Genomic DNA, 20,132 nt, shown 5'->3' with positions numbered 1-20,132 from the left:
TGTATAATGCCACAATGGCTTATTAAGAATTTGATTCCTAAATAGCTGCAAAGTTGTGCTGGGTCAATAAATCTGATTTTGAGGATAAAAAAGCCCAGCAATTGAGAACACACTGTGCATTCTGACTTCATCCCAATAGAGGTTCACTTGCCTTTGGCTCCCTGCTGCAAACAAGGCTGGTCCTTATCCCTATCCAGATTCACATCCTGCTTCCTGCCCCTTGCTAGCTGCTACTGCAGTCAATGAAAGATACATTTGCTAAGAGATCTAGAATACACGTGCCTGCTTGTTAGAGCCTATTCTCTTTTGTAAGAAACCAAAAATAACTATTAGAAGGAGAGGAGTTGAGAGCAGAGCACCGAGTGACATTCTAGTTATTCTAAGCATATCATTATCCTCCGTAGCCTTAGTGTCCACTAGTCAAGTAACCCTCTCTGCAACAGTGCTGAGGGCTTAATGAAACTCTTTAACTCCCATTTTCCTTCACATAAACCACCACCATTTTGTAAAGTTATGATACAGTTGAGTATACTAGTTTGTTCATAGCTAAGTCAAATCTCAAGGCATGAGACAATGTTATTATTACAGAGGACTTACAATGACATGTTACAATCTTTTCCCATGGCAAGTTACTTGCAGGTGATTTTTACTGCTTTCCACTCCAGAAGAATCCCTTTCTTCATCTTGCTCTCAGACTCTGGTGATAATTTATTATAAAACGGGTAGGTTCTAAGTCTGGTTTTGCAATTCAGGTATGTGGTGATCTTAGATAAATTACTATAAAAGGAGGGAGCTGGATTATAAGACTATACCAGCTCCAACTTATTACTGGGTTCATTGGTCTCTGATTCCTTGATATAGTAGCAGAAGGTGCAAATTAAAAACACACATACATAAACTAAAAAGACAGGATGGAAACAACTGTTCCAATATTTAAAATGAATAGTAAAGAAATGCCAAAGATACAAAATACATTATGTATATCAGAAATCTATTTATTTAAAGGTTGTCTGAGTTTATAAATCCCATCATCTGCCTGTTAAGAAATGTGAATAATTAAAATTATAAAGAGTTCCATATTTTTGTGTGTGACTGATATAACTGAGAAGCTCTAACTAAAGGCTCAAAAATGTTCCTCTCTAAATTTTAAATTCTACATAAGAACAGACATTTGAAGAATATAATGTAATATGACATTTAGCAAACACAAGGAATATAATGTAATATGACATTTAGCAAAAACATAGGAACTATATATACAACATATTTCTAGGCAAATACACATCCGTAGACAAAAAACATATATGTATATATCCCTAGAAAGTATTGGAAAGAAATACATCATTTAAAAAGGTTATTATGCACAGGAAGGAAGATAATGGGTGATTTAAATTTTGTTTATGTTTTATTTTCTAACTTATCCCTAATAAACATGTATCACTCTAACAAGAATAAAATGGCAGTTAAAATATATTAGTGCTTCACTGTGTGAACCTCATAAACCATGAAGACCGTTGGCCCTCGATAAGGCTTATCCTTCACATGGTTAAAACATGACATAAATTGCTTAATCCTACATTAATTACTCACCTTATTTGCTGAAGTTAGGCAGGTGGAAGTGACAGTGATTTCGTCCACTGGTATAAATTGAGGCTTTATGGGAAAACAAACCATTAAGGCAAATGTAAGTAAAAATAACCTTCAGTTGGCATACGGTAATAATTCAGCATTCTCCATTTCTTAAAGAAAGGTCAAGATAGCAAACCCTCATGAATAATTGTTCAAGGAGTGCATTTAAGTTTATATATACTGCAGTAATGTTCTGATTAGTAGTGACAAGACAGTGCAAGAAAATCCAATGGTTTGTTGAAGCATTATGGATCAAATGTCTTTGACCAAGGCATTGCTCTGTTGAACTGAGTCTCGTGTCCAGCCTCCACAGCCCTTGTCTCTTTTCTCTCAAGACTCTGTTCCCCACCTACAGGGTTCTGGGTCTGGAAGGAATCCTGACCTTAGGCAGCAGCACTGTCTAGTTCAGAGCCCTGGGCATCAGCTTCAATGGACTCTTGAGGGTAAACTGGCCCTGACTATGTCCCTAATGCAGTCAGTGCCCAATCACATTTACTATTCCTCAGGCTTATTTTCATATTTCCATACTTTGGCCTGAAATGACTTTTCCAAACTTGTCCATTTGTCAAATTCCACTCATCCTTCAAGTCTCAGTTCAGATAACTATCCTGAAGGTCTCCTCCAATTCCCCAAGGGATAATTAATTGCTTTATCTTCTACGCCCGCATGGCATTGTTCCTGTCTACATGTTTATAGAGGTAATGTAGTCACTTGTGACAACACATTTTTAGAAGTATATTAAAAGGAAGCCTCTTTACTACTTCAATCTCCACTTGTCTAATTCATATTCCATTAACATGTGACCACTGATACTACCATCTTGTTTAATGTTTCTGGAGATTTGTTTATATTTCATATATATAAGCATATATATGTGTGTGTGTGTGTGTGTGTGTGTATATATATATTTCCCACTTTTTGTGGCAGGGAAAGATGGTAGTATATTATACACACGGTCTGCATCATGCCTTTTTATTTAAGGATATATCCTAGAGGTCTTTCTCTTTAGTACATAAAGAGCTTCTTATTCTCTTTTACAGCTGTATTGTTGTATTCCAGTGTATTGTTGCAAAAAAAAATGTATTTAACCAGGTCTGTTGATTGACATTTGGATCTTCTTAATCTTTTACTATACAAACAATTTTGCAGTGACCAACCTAGTAAATAGGTAATTTCACATTTGGGTTAATACGTCCATATAATCAATTTCCAAAAGTGAAATTTCTGGGTCAAAAGGTACATGCATTTACAATTTGGATAGACACTGCTAAATTGTCTCTGCCAGGCTTTTTGGTGGCCTAGCATATAGTCATCCTGTGATTATTCCAAGAGTACTTGAAAAGAAATACATACTCTATTTTGAGAGTGCAGAGTTTAGATAGATAGATAGATAGATAGATAGATAGATAGATAGATAAAATTATATGTATATTGCTATTATTATTATTGATTGTTTAGGTATTCCTGAGCTGAGAGTAAGTTAAAGTTTCCTATTACTAGTATGATTGTCTCTTTTTTTCACATATCACTTGTAATTATTGCTTTATTGACATCATACACACGTTTGATATTGGTTCAACCATTTTATTTTATCCTTTACTTTTATAATTTAAGTTTTTAATGATATATAGTATTTTCTCTTTTTCTGGTGACCTCCATTATGGTGATAACTTTATATAATATTTTTAGTTTTCTTTGTCTTTAGACAGGATCTATGTATTTCCTACTCTGAACAGTAGCAAAATTTATTTTCTCTTCCCCCTTTTCTTCCCCTGATATTTATCAACAGTATGATCCTTCCCAGTGTCTAACTTAGTACTAAGAAGTATGTTGAAATCAAATAAATGACACCTCTTGGTCTCCTATTACAGTTGAGGCAAACATCAAACTACTTTTCCCCTTCTATCACCCTTGCCTTTCCTTTTTTGTTAGCCGAATTATTTTTACATTGCCAGGGTATTTACACTCAGTCTGGTGTTTAATGTCACATATATTTTAGGCTTTTTGCTTTAATTAAATACAGTCAATGCTTACATCCAGTTCTTTGCTGTAGAATTTTCAGACATCTCTTGCTGGTTGAAGTTTGATCCCTGGTAGTTTCCTCAAAAAGAGACCATGAGAATATTTCCTGAGTTCTTTCCTATTTTTATTTAATTTAATTTATTTATTTATTTATTTGAGATGGAGTCTTGTTCTGTCGCCAGGCTGGAGCGCAGTGGCACAATCTCCTCTCACTGCAACCTCCACCTCCCGGGTTTGAGCGATTCTCCTGCCTCAGCCTCCCAAGTAGCTCAGACTACAGGTGCACACCACCATGCCCAGCTAATTTTTGTATTTTTAATAGAGACTGGGTTTCACCATGTTGGCCAGGATGGTCTCCATCTCTTGACCTTGTGATCCGCCTGCCTCGGCCTCCTGAAGTGCTGGGATTACAGGCGTGAGCCACCATACCCAGTTCTTTCCTATTTTTAAAACTATTTACCTGTAGGCTTTTTATGTGAAGAGTAATTTAGTGAATATAAAAGTCTTGGTTCACACTTCCTTTCCATGAGGATCTTACAGTTTTTACTTCATCACCTGGAGCTGATTTTTTTTTAGAGAAGTTTGAAGCCAAAGTGAACTGTTTTGTCCCTATAGGTGACTTGATGTGTATACCTGTTGGTCAAAGGAATCTATATTTTTACAGTTGAGTAATTTTATTATAATATACATCTTACTATTGACTATTCTGGGGGCAGTTTTTCCCTATTGTGTAGCATACCATTTCAAACATGTAGCTTCAAGTTTTACCCTTTTCCTGAAAAGCATGCCTGGTTCATATCTTTAAAAATGTGTTCTTCCATTATTCTGTTTTCTCTGGGTATTCAAATTATGCAAATATTGTGTCTCCTTCTTACTTCTATCATTATCATTTTCTGTGTAATTAATTGTAAGCAATTCTTTCCTAATTTCTATTATTTTTATTTGCTTTTTACTTTTATCCTCTACACCAGGGGACAGCAAACTTTTTCTGTAAAAGGTTAGATAGAAAATAGTTTTGCAGGTCAGTGTTCTCTCTGTCTCTCCTCTCCCTTTCTCTCTTTACCATCTAAAAATGTAAAAGTCATTTTCAGCTTGTGGGCCATAAACGAACAGGGGGTGGACTGGATTTAGCCTATGGGTAATAGTTTGTGACCTTTGCTCTACAGCCCCACTGTCCTTACCAAAATGATAATTTGCCTTGTGTTCTTTCCAATTGTATGATTTCATTTCTTCTGTTTCCTTAAGTTCTGAAAATTATGTTTTATTTCATTGTCTCCTACAGTCTCAGCATCTCTTCACAAATCCTTATATTTCTGTTTTAGAATCTTCTTGCATAAAAATGACCTTTTTCATTGAGTTTTAAAAAATGTATGTATAAATGTGTATGTTTAATTTCCTTCTGATGTGCATTTTAATTTTTCTTTTTTCTAATTTACAGCTTTAGTGAGATATAGCTGAAAAACAAGTAACAGCACAAAATTCAAATATATAATTTGAAAGCTTTTGATATATGTATAATAATCAAGATAATTAACATACCGATCATCTCCAAAACTTTCCTTGTCTCCCCAGCACCTCTTCCAACCCTGTCCCATTCCTAAGCAACCACTGATCTGCTTTCTCTTGCTGTCAATTAGCTGCATCTTCTGGAGTTTTATATTAAGTGAAATCACACAGTATGCAATCTTTTTTTTGTTTGACCTCTTTCAGTCAGAAGAATTATTTAAAAACTCATCCATATTGCTGTGTGAATCAAGAGTGCATTCCTTCCTGTTACTAAGTAATTTTCCACTGAATGGACATGCCATAATTTGTCCTTTCACCTTTTGATGGTCATCTGGATGGCTTCCAGGTTTTGGCAATTACAAACAAAGCTGCTTAGTATAAGCACACAAGCACAAGTTTTGAAGTGGACATATGCTTACATTTCTTTTGACTAATACTTCGGAGTGGAATATCTGGGTCATATGATAGGTGTATCTTTAACTTTTTAAAAACTGCCAAACTAGGCTTACTCCTATAATCCCAACCCTTTGGGAGGCCAAGGCAGGAGGATTGCTTGAGGCCAGGAGTTTGAGACTGCTGTGAGCTGTGACTGTGCAGTCCAGCATGGGCAACAGAGTGAGACCACATCTCAAAAAACAAAAACCAAAACAAAAAAACCCCGCCAAACTGTTTTCCTAAGTCATTTTACCATTTTGCATTTTTAATGGTTGCTCTCTATCCTAGGTCAACATAGCATAATCATTTTAACTTTATCCATTGTAGTGAGTGTGTAGTGGTTATCTCATTGTGGTTTTAATTTGCAGTTCCCTTAATTATTAATGAAATTGACTTTTCATGTGTTTATTGGCTATCTGCATGTCTCCTTTGGTTAAGTACCTGCTTAAATGTGTCTATTTTTTAACTGCATTGTTTTCTTACTATTTTTTTTGTTTTTGTTTTTGTTTTGAGACGGAGTTTCACTCTTGTTGCCCAGGCTGAAGTGCAACGGCACAATCTTGGCTCACTGCAACCTCTGCCTCCCAGGTTCAAGCGAGTCTCCTGCCTCAGCCTCCTGAGTAGCTGGGATTACAGGCATGCACCCCCACGCCACCCGGCTAATTTTGTATTTTTAGCAGACATGGGGTTTCTCCGTGTTGGTCAGGCTGGTCTTGAACTCCCGACCTCAGGTGGTCCACCCGCCTTGGCCTCCCAAAGTGCTAGGATTACAGGCGTGAGCCACCGAGCCCAGCCGAGTTTTAAAAGTTCTCTCCATACTCTAGATACAAGTCCACTGTCAGGTATTGTTTTGCAAATATTTTCTCCCAGTCTGTAGCTTGACTTCAATTTCTCAACAATGCCTTCTGAAGAGCAAAAGTCATTAATTTTGATGAAGTACAATTTAAAAAAAATTCTTTTTATAGTTCATGCATTTTGTGTCATATTTTAGAAATATATGCCAAATACCAGGTCACTAAAATTTCTTCCTATATTTTCTTCTAGAAGGTTATCTTTTACATTTAGCTCCATGATCCATTTCAAAATAATGTTGTATATAACAGGAAATAAGAATAAATGTTTATTATTTGGGGGGATATATGACTATCCAAATGTTTTGATTCCATTTGTTGAAAAGATTCTTATTCTCTCATTAAAACATCTTGGTCCCTTAGTTGAAAATCAGCTGGCCATATACTTGTGGGTCTATTTCTAAACTCTCTATTCCATTTCATTGCTATATTTGTCTCTTTTTACACCAATACCACACTGATTTAACTACAGTTTTATTACGAGTATTAAAATTAGGTAGTATGATTCCTCCAACTTTGTTCTTTTTTAAGGTTATTCTAAATTCTTTGCACGCCATATAAATTTTAGAATCAGTTTTTAATTTCTATCAAAATACTTGCTTGAATTTTAATTGATGCTAACTGGGGAGAATAGCTGTCTTAGCAATGTTGACTCTTCAAACTCATGACATAGAATCTCTCTCCATTTATGTGTTTTATTTAATGTTTTCAGCAGTGTTCTATAGCTTTCACTGTACAGGTCTTACATGTCTTTTGCCAAATTTATCTCCAAGTAGTTAATATATTTTAATGCTATTGGAAATGGTATTTTTCAATTTCAATTTCCAATTGTTTGCTGCTAATACATAGAAAATTAATTTTTATATATTGATTTTGTATCCTGCAACCTTGCTAAAGCTCATTTCAGTAGTTGTAGTAATTTTCTATAAATATTATCTGTTTTCTACACAAACTATCAAATTTTGAAAGAAAAAAAACTTTTACCTCTTCTTCTGCAATCTGAGTGCCTTTTCTTTCTTTTTCTCTCTTTTCACACCATCTAGAACCTCCTGTACAATGTGGAACTAGAGGGTGAGAGTGAAACTCCCTTGCCTCATTCCTGACCTTAGTGGGAGAACATTGATTCTTTCACTAATAAGCAAGATTTTAGCTGCAAGTGTTTTGTAAATGCCCGTTATCAATCGAGAGAGTTTTCTTCTATTCCTGTTTTTCTGAAAATTTTATCAGGAATGGCTATAGTTGCTTCTTTTTTGTATTTATATTTTGCTAGAATTCTTTAACATTTTTCTTGCAGTATTTTATTTGTTATATAATTATATGGTTTCTTATCGATATTTTACTGGAATCTTTTTTTTTTTTTAATGTATCTGTTTAGATGCTATACTAGTTGCTTTTTTAAAACATGTCATTCTAAAAGGTGGATTTTCCAGGACCAGCTCTTTCCCAGAGCTTTCTATAGAAAGGGTAAGTGGAGGGTAAATTTCTAGGCAAGTTATTTTTCACAAGCCTAGCTTCTTTTCCTCTGATCTCTACAAAAAATATCGCTTCTGAAAATTGTGCCTTATTTGAGTCCTTTCATGTGCATTTCACATTTTCTACTTCTGTGAATCAAAGTTGGTCCAGTAGGGTTCCTGTTGCCTGCTGGCTATTGCAGATAACGACTATAGCTTTTCCATCTCTAGATGTATCCTTTTTCAGTAAGTGTATTTGTATTGATTCTTTTGATATGCTAGCGCTGGGCTCCTCCTTCGATTTCTCTTCTGTTCTTCCTGTGGAGCTCCTAGATTGTTTTGAGCAGCTCTGAGAAATATGCTGATATACATCTATGCTATGGCTTGAATGTGTCCCCCAAAAAGTATGTACTGGAAACTAAATCTGCAATGCAACCATGTTGGGAGGTTGGGCCTAAAGGGAGGTGTTTAGGTTATGAGGATTCCATTCTCATGAATGGATTAATGCCAATTATTACAGGATTTGAGACTGCAAGTTCAATCTCTCTCTCTCTCTCTCTTGCCCTCTTTCACTCTCTTGCTTTCTGCCATGGGATTACACAGCAAGAAGGCCCTGACAAGATGCTGGCACCTTGATATTGAACTTCCCAGCCTCCAGAACTGTGAGAAATAAATTTCTTTTCTTTATAAATTACCCAATCTTTGGTATTTTGTTATAGTATCACAAAAGAGACTAAGACAGTTTCCTAGTTTGACTAAAATTTCAGTTTGCATTTTTGTCTTCTATTTTCTATGTTGCTCTTAGAAGACTTTCAGAAAAAGAATGGGGAAATGCTAAGTTTATATAGCCATATTTATACCAAAAGTCCCCTGTAATACTTTACCTACTTTTATCATTGTATGTATCACAATATCTAATAGTTACATGTTGACATGTGGGTCTCTTTCAATAAACTGTAAACTCCCAATTATTTGTTTTTATCTGTAGTACCTCGTACAAGATTTTGAGTATTGTAGGTTCTCAACAATATGTTGATGATTGGCAGGATAAACAGATGCTTCTAGAGCCTACTGCTCATCTCTTTCATAGCCAAAACAGTGCCACAAGTCTACTCTACATTCAAAAGGTGGTTACTTCTCCACTTGTTGGAGCTTATCACAGTATTTGGATGCTTTATATTAAATTCCAGTGTATACTCTCTTCCAGTGTTTGCATCACTCTGGGATGAGTCTTGTTCCTGATACAGCAAAATGGATTTCACAATGTACAATTCTCTTAAATTACCTGGGTTTGTAATATTTTAGGTGCTAGCTTGAAGATAATTATTTTGTGCTAGTTTTATTGTAATGGATTTTGACCTGAACTATTAATCACATCACTAAACAGAATTTTGAGTAAATAAAAGTTTTATAAGTTCTATTTTATAAGTTCCATAAATTATACTTTCATTTTAATATCAGAGTTGCTTCTACAAAAGAACTTGAGATATTATAGAAAAACACAGCAAAGATGTCTCAACTACATTTTGAGTAGAAAGACATTAATAATTTGTTTGTTTTTTGAGACAGAGTCTCACTCTATCACCCAGGCTGGAGTACAGTGGCGCGATCTCGGCTCACTGTAACCTCTGCCTCCTGGGTTCAAGCGATTCTCCTGCCTCAGCCTCCCGAGTAGCCGGGATTACAGGCACCCACCACCACTCCCAGCTAATTTGTTGGTATTTTTAGTAGAGATTGGTTTTCACCATGTTGGCCAGGTTGGTTTCGAACTCCTGACCTCAAGTGATCTGCCCTCCTTTGCCTCCCAAAGTGCTAGGATCACAAGCATGAGCCACCACACCCAGCCCCAAATAAAACATTTTATGTTAATACAGAAGCAAGAACAGACACAGTAATGACCTCCAGTAACAGGATGAAGGCAAAAATTCACTCATAATTGGAAGAACACAGCAGGAGACAGAGGAAGAATTCAAAGACAGCTGCACTGAACACCTTTTCTACCTTAGATCTATACCTAGAAGGTTTTACCATAGTCAATGAATGGGTTATGTTTTAACTATATATTTAGTAAAGTGCACCATATCCTTAAGAATGTTGGATATATTCCTCCCACCCATTTGAGTTCTGCTCATCTTCTTTAATTCTATCACATGCTACTTTCACTTTGTAACTCCAGGGGCAGCTCAAGTTCAGTCACCTTGAGCAACTTACATTGTCTTTTCATCTCTTAAAAGTTATCCACCTCTGAAATGCTTTTCTCTTCTTTATAATTTATAGTTCTTCTAATTCTTTCAGGATTATTATCAATGTTCCTCATACGCATAGAAACTTCTTTTCCCACAGTTCTTTCTCCGAATTTATTATAACCCTCTTGACTTCCCTTCCATTCCCAATTCTATCTGAGAAAAAGAGTCTATCACATCAGCTATGCTCTGCCATGCCATCCTCATAATTCTCAATCTTGGATCAACGACATCATTTTCCATCTTTGAAGAAATTCCAGGCTGCTAAAATTTGTGCAAGTTGAGTGTCTCTTATTCAAAATGCCTGGAAACAGAAGTGATTCCCAGGACAGTCTGTCTGGGAATCAGATTTGGGACTTTTTGAATTTTGGAATATTTGCATATATATAATTAGTTATCTTGGGAACCCAAGTCTGAACATGAAAATCACTTATGTTTCATATACACCTTATACACAGTCTTAAGGTAATTTTATACAATGTTTTAGATACTTATGTGCATGAAACAACGTTTTGACTGTTTTGACTGCAACCTGTCACATAAACTAGATGAATTTTCCTCTTGTAGTGTTGTATCGCACTCAAAAAATTTTAAATTTTGGATTATTTTGAATTTCAAATTTTCAGATCAGTGATGCTTAAACTATATATAACCATTGAATCCACACTACAAGAAATATGCATAGTTCTCATACTCTTCTGGACAATCTTTTCACTTGTCCCTAACTAGCTTCTGTATCCATCTCCACAAAGATTGTTCCAAATCTTTACTGTACCCTCCACATAAAGCCCACCTGTTTCATAAAAGTTTTAGGTGTGTGTGAACACCCTTAACTTCTTTTCCACAATCTCAGAGGAAAAAATGTCCTTCCTCCTGCCCTAACTTAAACCCTGCACCTCGGTCCTAGTAATCCTTCCTTCCTGTACTTACTGGACTCTTTACAAGAAAAAGGTCCCAGGCTGGGTGCGGTGGCTCATGCCTGTAATCCCAGCACTTTGGGAGGCCAAGGCGGGCAGATCACTTGAGGTCAGGAGTTCGAGACCAGCCTGATCAACATGGTGAAACCCTATCTCTACTAAAAAAATACAAAAATTAGCCAGGCTTGGTGGTGGGCGCCTGTAATCCCAGCTACTGGGGAAGCTTAGGCAGGAGAATCACTTGAACCCCGGGAGGCGGAGGTTGCAGTGAGTTGAAATCGCACCACTGCACTCCAGCCTGGGTGACAGAGCAAAACTCCATCTCAACAACAAAAAAAAAAAAAAAAGAAAAAAAAAGAAAAAGGTCCCATCACACCTGTGTGCTATACTTCTTCAATTTTACTGGCTTTTTCCTCTTAGTCCAGAAACATTGTCTAATCTCTCCTAACCACGAATTTACCTCAACCCTACCTAATGCGCTAGCTACAACCCCACGTTTCTTTGCTCCTTTAGTACAAAACTTCCTAACACAGCTTATTACCCATGGCTTCTACTTATTTACTTTCCATTCACCATTTCCCCTCATCCCACCTGGCTTTCCCTCTGAAACTTATCTTGCTGAGGTTGGCAATGGCCTTTCTGTTATAAGGCCCAATGGACTTAGCACAATGCTTAGATCATAATAGATACAAAGGAAATACTTGCACACTTAATTTAATAATCCAATGGAATTGAAGTGAAAAAGTCAAAGCAAAATAGTAAAACACAAGATCAGGAGAAAGTTTTCTAAAGCATTAAGACAAAAAGGATTTTTGGTTTATCTATTGCAGCATCGTCTGTGGAAAGAGTGATTTACATATAATTAGTGCACTAAATTTGCACATGTTAAGTGTACTAAATGAAGTTGACCTAAATGAAAAATGTAAATAGTTCCCCTAAAAGTTTTCCTTCTGGTTCTAATTAGAGATACAGATTTCCACTAATAGATACATTTCAAACAACAGACAAAGATTTTCAGCATCAGTTTTGGGGTTGGCCTATAGTTTTAAAAATACATTTTTAAAAAATCACGTGTGTACTTTTTTTGAGGAATACATTCTTACATCTTTGATTGCATTTTTGTAAAATAGAAATCTGAATAACACAGTTAACCTACTTCAAAATCTGAGTTACTTAATGAGTAGCTGTTTACCAATGATAGCATCTTTTTTTATCATCGTCATCATCTTTTCAGATTTCAAAGAAGAATCATTACCCTAGAAAGCTTGAAAATATCAGTATTCATTTTTAAATGACACTTATAACTTCTCCCAGCAAGACTATTACATTTCTTTATGAGTTTAGAAAGTCTCGCAAATCGCAGACTGAATCAGTGAGAACTGCATAAGATGAACTGTCTCTGGAAGTAGAAAAACTGAAGAATCCTTAAACCAGGAATAAAGAAGTGAATATTAGTGGTGCATAGAATCATCTGGGAAGCAGCAGAAATGCAGATTCCAAAGCACCAGACCCAGAGATTCTTGTTTAGTCCGTCTGGTGTAGATCTCAGGAGTGAATATTTCTATAAAATTGTGACGTTTTCAGACAGACAGACTCACAGCCCTGAAAAGTAAAGAATGCTCCTTTCTAATTTTCTATCAATTCTTGGTGGGACTATAGAGAAAATACTTTTATGTTTCTGTACGGTTAGGATTTTCTGATTAAATTTACTTCACTTGGGACTTGGACTAAAAGAACAAATCTTAGAATTTAATCTGCAACTGATTATTAGTGGAGAGGGCATGTGAAGAGATTTGCCTCCAGAGACATTTACCTCCCTGGAAATATGTGTTTATATTTTAAGGGAGGAATAAAACCTGGGACCACAGAGACAAGACCAGAATTGTAAAGTTGGAGAAACTAGTCTCCTCTTTCCGTACCCCCAGAGATCTGTTTACATTCCAAAGGGTAGGAATTAGAACTCAGGGCTCTTCCCAAAGAGCAAAAGAGTGTGGAGAGTGTGGTTGCCGCTCTCCTATAGAAATGTCCAGATACATTTTCTTAGGATTCTTTGCCTACAGTACAAATTGTAAGATATCATCTGATCTGACTCTTACCCGATCCATTGCTCCAGGGTAAAAACTGGAGCAAAGGGTAATTAGCATGATTCCTTGTATTATATATAATACTTTGCTCTGCTCCAGAAATATCATGTTTATATTCAAAATGTTATCAGTGAATAAAGATATTTGAAATGCAGCCGCTTGTGATAGAAGATTGGCAACTAATATTCACGGGTTCTAAAATTTGAATGGGTCTTTGCAAACATCTAGCTTAATTCCCCACCCCCACCTTTTTTATTTGTTAAAATAGGAAGTGCTTGACTGTGTCCTCTCCCTATTCCCCTCCCAAAGGAAGAGAGGAATCACCAATAGCAAATGAACGGCCAGTTGCAGTGAAGCAACACACCAATTCCACGCTCAGGAGAGAATGCTGTGCCTCCTCCTCGTGGTTTCCTGTGTCCTAAACGTTCAGAGAAGCTTCTCTAGAAATGACCTATAGATATAGTCTTAATCTGCTTCTTTTCACCAGGCTAGGGGTACTCAGACCAAGGACTACAGACACCAGACAGACCTCAGGCCTGAGGTCACTCAGCTTATGAACGACAGGGCTGGGACCTGAAGGCAGGGATCCTAATGCCAGGCCAGTGCTGTCCACCACATCCTGTTGCTTGCATCTCCTCCTTCAAAGAGCTCCAAAGCATTCCTCCTTCTGTAAAGCTTTCCAAAGTCACCTTGCCTTCCAAACCTGCCCACCATAGACAGAGCTACTGAGAAAAAGAAATTATGATTACTATTAGTATTTAATTTCTCAACTTCTCTTACACAGAAGAGCTACTGAGCCAAACTGAAAATAGAAAAGCAGAGTCGTTCGAACAGCTTTGAACTAAGAATCAATCCTACATTTCAGATCTACCCTGTATTCCTACATTGTTTATGTCACGTTGGCCAGAGGGGCAATATAGTTTAGAAATAGAATGAGAGGTCTGGAGCCAGTCTGCATTGGCTAAAATCATGGTTCTGCAGTTTCCTAACTCCATCTTTGGCAGATTATTTCTCTGTGACTCAGTTTCCTCATCCACCAAATAGGAATCATAACAATCATAGTATTGTACTAAGGATTAAATGTCAGTGCATTTACAGCACTGCTAATAGAGGCACATTCTAAGTGTTATTATCATTTCATCCCTCCATTCATCCTTCTCGTTAGGTTTCTTCATCCACATAATACGTACAGTTACAGGAATTAGTTTTAGAATTCACCAAAAGTATACATAATTATGGAAATCTTGGGGAAGAGACTGGAGAGAAGAGAACTGGAAATATGAAAAATATGTAATTCTCCTTTATTACAAAAAAACCCTGCAGTTACCACATGGTATAATACATGCAAAACCAAACAGTGGGTGAACCACGAAGTATATACAGCTTAAGCAGCAACATCCCTCCGTTACATAAGCCTCTTCCGTGGCACTGTCCTAACTTCTTATTTATAATTTGGCATTTTCTGTTTTAAAAGGGATCCCAAAAATTGTAGGAACCTCAGACTCAAACAAAACAAAACAGAAACAAACTAGATCTGCTGCTGTTCAGAAGCGCTATAAGTAATACTTCGTTTTATTTTCAAATGCCAGAAATTATTCCTAGTGGTCTTGGCTTGTGCCTACAAGACCTTTTTGGGGTTCCGCCAAGTGGAGAAAAAGTTATTCTAGACCCTTGTGAAGCAAAGTTCATGGACAAATGTCAGTTAGTTCTTTAGGACTCGATGCAAATCCCTGATGTGTCAGGAGACCTTACACCCTGGTTAGAACGCTAGACTTGGTGGGGGAAGACTAACGGAAGGAGTGGAGAGGTTAAATCACATGTTGGTAAAGTCCAAGGTTAAAAATAGAGCCCAATTAAGATTAAGTATGAATTTTACTCTGGCCTCCAGGAATTGAGACAGAGGAAGGGAGCAGATTCAGATCACATACATGGTCAGGGGACAAGGATGAATGAGGTTGAATCAGGAGTACAAGATACAAGGTTTAAGTTCAAAATCAACAACAGTCATGAAACACAGTTTCCCAAACTGAATTCAAAATGTAAAGTTAGGTCCTAAGTAAGAAGGACATTGGGTCAAGCAAATTGAAAAACAGGATTCAAGCTCAGAGAGGCAGGGCTCAGGTGGGCTGGTGCCCAGAGCGTACAGGCGCGGAGGCACAGACTTCCTTGAGAGGGGAGCAGCGAGCAGCCTGCTGTGGAAGGAAGCTGAAGACTTATATCTTACTCTGAGCAGAGTCAGGAAACAGACCCTGAGGTGTACCCTGGACACCAGGCAGCCTCTGATAGTCCCTGATTAACATGCACACTAACTGGAGACTGGTTGTACATGGAGTTCAGATGCTTAAGGAGTTTTTGTAGGGTAGAGATCAAATAGGTGTATTCGCATTAAAACCCAAATTAGTATTCCCTGCAGTGAAAATCATTTCAGGCAACACATCTGAACCTCTCCTCCTCGCTCCATCTCTGCTGTGAGATGTGAACAGGAATGACTGACTAGCATGCAAAGGGAGGGATGTAATGTGCCAAGACTGCCTGCAACTGCCAAAGCTATTACTGTCCTTCTGGGAGGAAAAATGTGTTCCCCCTGGATTCAAACTCCTCTTGACAACAGCATTTGGTCACTTCTGTGAAACCCAGGAGTAGACACAATGGATGGCATTCCTCAGTGTCAACCCCATGGTAAAATAAAGTTGCTTATGAAGCCAGGAGCTGAGAATGTCCTGAGTTCCCTGCACCACACTGTGCCACAATGCCAGGCTGTTCTGATGCTCTTTAATCATTAGTGCTGTCTGAGTCTTCAGTAAACCACAAATGCTGTTCCATCAGGAAGTATGACGTCAGCTTCTCAAGAAAGGACGAGTAAGAAAATAATTTGGAGAAGCAGTGCAAGTTAAAGAGTTGAACTCCTGTTAGACACCTACTGTGCCGAACATTGCACCAGGTGTGGTGGTAGGAGGTACACAGAAGAAAGCAACACATGATATCTGCCTTCAAGGGACTTGCACACTAGTTAATCACAAGCAATTTGTTTAATGTCTCATTTGGTATGCCATGAACACAGGGCACAGGATGCACAAGTGTGAATATATTATGCATTATCCCTCTTCAAAAAGCAATTCATCACCATAGAAAAATGAGATATTTGTAGTAAGAGTAATAAAGTTAAATATTTCATCTACAATAACTAGAATAGCCTCTTGTTAGACAAGGACCTTTAGGTGTCACAAATTTTGGATGATGACAGTTTATATAAGGAGACTGAAAAGCACTCTTGAAGAATAAATATATTTTCTATGGCATCTGTCACTATAGTTATACAGATTTGAAACCTCAGCAGCCTACACAATAATGACACATTAAAAAGATTAAGTTCCACATGGAAAAATGCATTCACATTCTTCATCACAAAGCTGTCCTCAGATATGCCATTCAATTTGAAAAACACTGCTAAAAGTTCGGCAAGACTACTTTGCTCTGCATTTACGGCTAAAACAACCAATGTGGGAATTGCCAGATTACACTATTTCATTTCTGTGTGTATGTGTGTCCACATGAGCACTGAAAAAGAACAGAATTCTATTGTTGGAGTTCCTTCTCACCAGGCATGAAGTCTTATAAAGGCTATATATTTGATGGGATGACTATGAACACGACAAATGAAATCCAAATGCAGTCTCTGTATTCCAATCCAAATACGACAGTTTATTGTGACCAGGTATAAGAACATTTTGGTCTTCAGTAATATATGCAGAAGGTGGTAAGTCTAACCTATGTAGAGTCAACCAATCCAATCAAATATAAAATATTCATCTTTTAGGAATTCTGCATAAATCAAATTATTCTTTCCATCCTTCATTATTTGCTAAATACTTATTATATGAAAGCTGCAGGCCTAGGTACCATTGGAAATACAAAGATGAATAAAAATAGTCCTTTAGTTCAAAAAGCATATAGTCTGATACAGGAGACAGATCAGATACATAAGTAACTATAACATTAGACAAAAAGTGACTATAATACCAGGTAGAAAGTAAAACACGCTCTAAGAAAGACCACATGGGACAAAGGGAACTGGAAGGAAGGAGATACTTTTCCAAGTAGGTAAATGAAAGAAGACTTCATACAGGGATTGGCAATAGTTTTGGATCTTGAAGGACTGGAGAAAGACCAGAGGCTGCTCCAGACAAGAATACAGAGCAGCAGAGCAGCATGGAAGTGAATACTCGTAAGGAACATGGAGAAGCTCAGTAGAAGCACCATACAGAGTGGAAGAAATGACTGCTATTATATTAATAGAAAGGCAACTAGTGTCAGATTATAGACAGCCTGCACTGTATGCCAAGAAATGTAGAGTAAATAGAAAAGATTAATTCAGAAAGACCTAGGGGACACATAAGCAATTCATCACACATTGCACAAATATATTGATTATGCAAATATGCTACTCATTAACATTACTTAGGTATAAAGGGGTAAATACAGGGTAGCTTAATTCAGGGATAAAGGTATGATCTGTCTTTTAATGATTGAGGGTATTAAGTGGATTTTAGATGGTACCATAAAACTCTGAATAAAGTGTAACTAAAACTAGATTCTGTGTGCATGATAATGACACAATCATCCTTGTCATACAATAGAAGGTAGAAGAGAAATTGTAAGTTAAAACTGAGAAAGAGGTAAATTTGAGAACGAGGAGGTCCTGAAATACAGATAAATTTATTTTATAACATTATGGTTTTAAAATTATTGCCTAGGTTTACCGAAAAATAACAATTATCCAGCTAATATGCCAATAACAACTGAGCAATCCAGTGAAACAATGGAAATAAAAGCTTCATCACTTGGCCAGCAGATGGCACTTGTCACTCGGTATAGAAAACAGCAGGTAATGTGGAATGAAGCTGAAAGTAGTTAGAAACAGATTACTCATTCATCTATACAGAAGGATTAAGATGGGGATGGGTTGTATTCAGAAGTACAATTTATAATGAGGATCTTGGTTTGTTGACATAGCTTACCAATTACATGGAGGACAACCCCTTTATAAAATGCACCGCAGGAGACGGATCTTGAATTTGAGCTCTCCTATTAGGTTTACTGAACTTAGGTATTTCCCTTAACAAATATGATTTGCAATATATAAGTTTGTTGCTACTGTAAATGTTCTTATGTCCTTTTTGTCTGTATTTTTCCTACGAGACTGTGAGAAAAATGGTGCTGGAATTAGGCAAAAAGGAAATAAATTCCAACTTCACCATTTAAAGCTATTTGACTTGATTAAAATTATTTAACGTTTTTGGATTTCACTTTCCTCTTTGTTAAAATAGGTATCACTAGCTGGAGTGTTGTAGGAATTAAATAAGATACCATGTGGAAATGATACCTTTAGATCTAGCTACTTCATTTTCTCCTACGGGACAACATCTAATGATTAGGATAACTCTCTTACCATCTAATCATTAGATACCCATAGAACCTAAAATACAGAAAGATCTTTGATTTATCTAGTCAACCCTTCATTTTCCAGATCAAAATGCCTGCTACCATTAAAGCTGAAATGCAAGAGAGTTAAGAGATAGGGTGTGCAGGTTTAGGTCATTTTTATATTCACTACCCAGGTCTGGTCAATGGGTAAGTGGTCATTGGGAGTGGGAGGGAGGAAGAGAAGGGCAAATAATAACTACATGGCATATATTGTATGATTTTGTGATACTGAATGGGCGAATGGACACCAACAATAGACATACAGTGAATCACGGTAATGAATTAGCCAGTTCTTGATTTTCCAGTGATGTCTAGCCTACACCCGAAACTGAATGGGGCCAATGATGCCCTGTTTTTCTAGCTTTCCCATCCTTTCTTATATCACATTCCAAAATTTCTTCTAAAGGGTTTTAGAAAGAGGACAGGAAATTTACATTGAACACTGCATGATTTTTAGTCTTATTTTTGGCATCAGATAAATATCACCAAAACATAGTTTTTTAACATGTTCATGGATTATTTTGTGAAAGGAGGAATCAAGGTCATCTTCCAGAGGTCTTTTGTTCAGTAATTACCATGTTATAACTATATGGGAGTTGCATCATTATAACAAGACATGCCATTTTTAAAAGAGAGATACCACACAAATACTGAGTTTAATTTTTTAAATGTGTAAGCTTAGCATGTAATCTAAGTGACTGGTTCCATGAAAGAACAAATCAGTGCTCATCTCCAAGTGTTCCTTTAGGTTGTTTTTCTCACCTGAAATGCCCTATCCTTTTCCCTCTATTTATCCTAAATACACTTCAAGATACAAGTGTCACTTCCACTATATAACTTTCTTTGATTTTTTTTTTCTTTTTTTTTTTTTTTTTGACACAGAGTCTCGTTCTTTCCCCCAGGCTGGAGTGCAGTGGCGTGGGCTCACTGCAACTTCTGCTCCCAGATACTCCCACCTCAGCCTCTGAAGTAGCTGGGATTACAAGGCGTGAGCCACCACACCCAGCTAATTTTTTTGTATTTTTTGTAGAGATGATGTTTCACCATGTTGGCCAGGCTGGTCTCAAATTCCTGACCTCAAGTGATCTGCCCACCTCAGCCTCCCAAAATGCTGGGATTACAAGTGTGAGCCACCGCGCCCAACCCCCCATATAACTTTCTGTGATTGAAGCTGCCCTCGCAGTAAACTTCTATTGCAGTGTCAATTACAATAAGAAAACACATTTGAATTAATATTACTTTATAGTGGTTGCTCATTTTTAAATAGCTGTTAGACTTGGTCCACAAAAAGACTGTATAATATCTGAGGGCATGTTTTACTTACTGATTCAACTACCTATTGAGTATATGCCAGGCACTGTTTTGGTTAATACAGATTCACAGTAAGTAAAACCAAGACTATTCCTGCTCTCATGGAACTCACATTTTGGTATTACAGATACTCTGTATTCCCCGTAATTCCCAGCCTGGGGCAGACCTGAGGGCAAGTATGTGCTCAATGATCACCTCA

At 37.1% G+C, this 20,132-nt stretch overlaps 1 protein-coding gene and 1 pseudogene across 1 annotated transcript in view; both read right to left on the bottom strand.

Moving 5' to 3' along the window:
* The window catches only part of MORC1 (MORC family CW-type zinc finger 1), a 149,663-nt gene that overhangs the window by 41,329 nt on the left and 88,202 nt on the right, over window positions 1-20,132 (bottom strand). The window contains exon 16 of the mRNA XM_074033711.1: window positions 1,591-1,653. Within this exon, the coding sequence (XP_073889812.1) occupies window positions 1,591-1,653 (63 nt within the window). The remainder of the gene's footprint in view (window positions 1-1,590; window positions 1,654-20,132) is intronic.
* LOC123572141 (small nucleolar RNA U3) lies at window positions 13,413-13,605 on the bottom strand (annotated as a pseudogene).

This window comes from Macaca fascicularis, chromosome 2 (assembly GCF_037993035.2).
Source record: "Macaca fascicularis isolate 582-1 chromosome 2, T2T-MFA8v1.1".
Classification (NCBI taxonomy): domain Eukaryota; kingdom Metazoa; phylum Chordata; class Mammalia; order Primates; family Cercopithecidae; genus Macaca; species Macaca fascicularis.
This window is presented reverse-complemented; position numbering and strand designations above follow the sequence as displayed.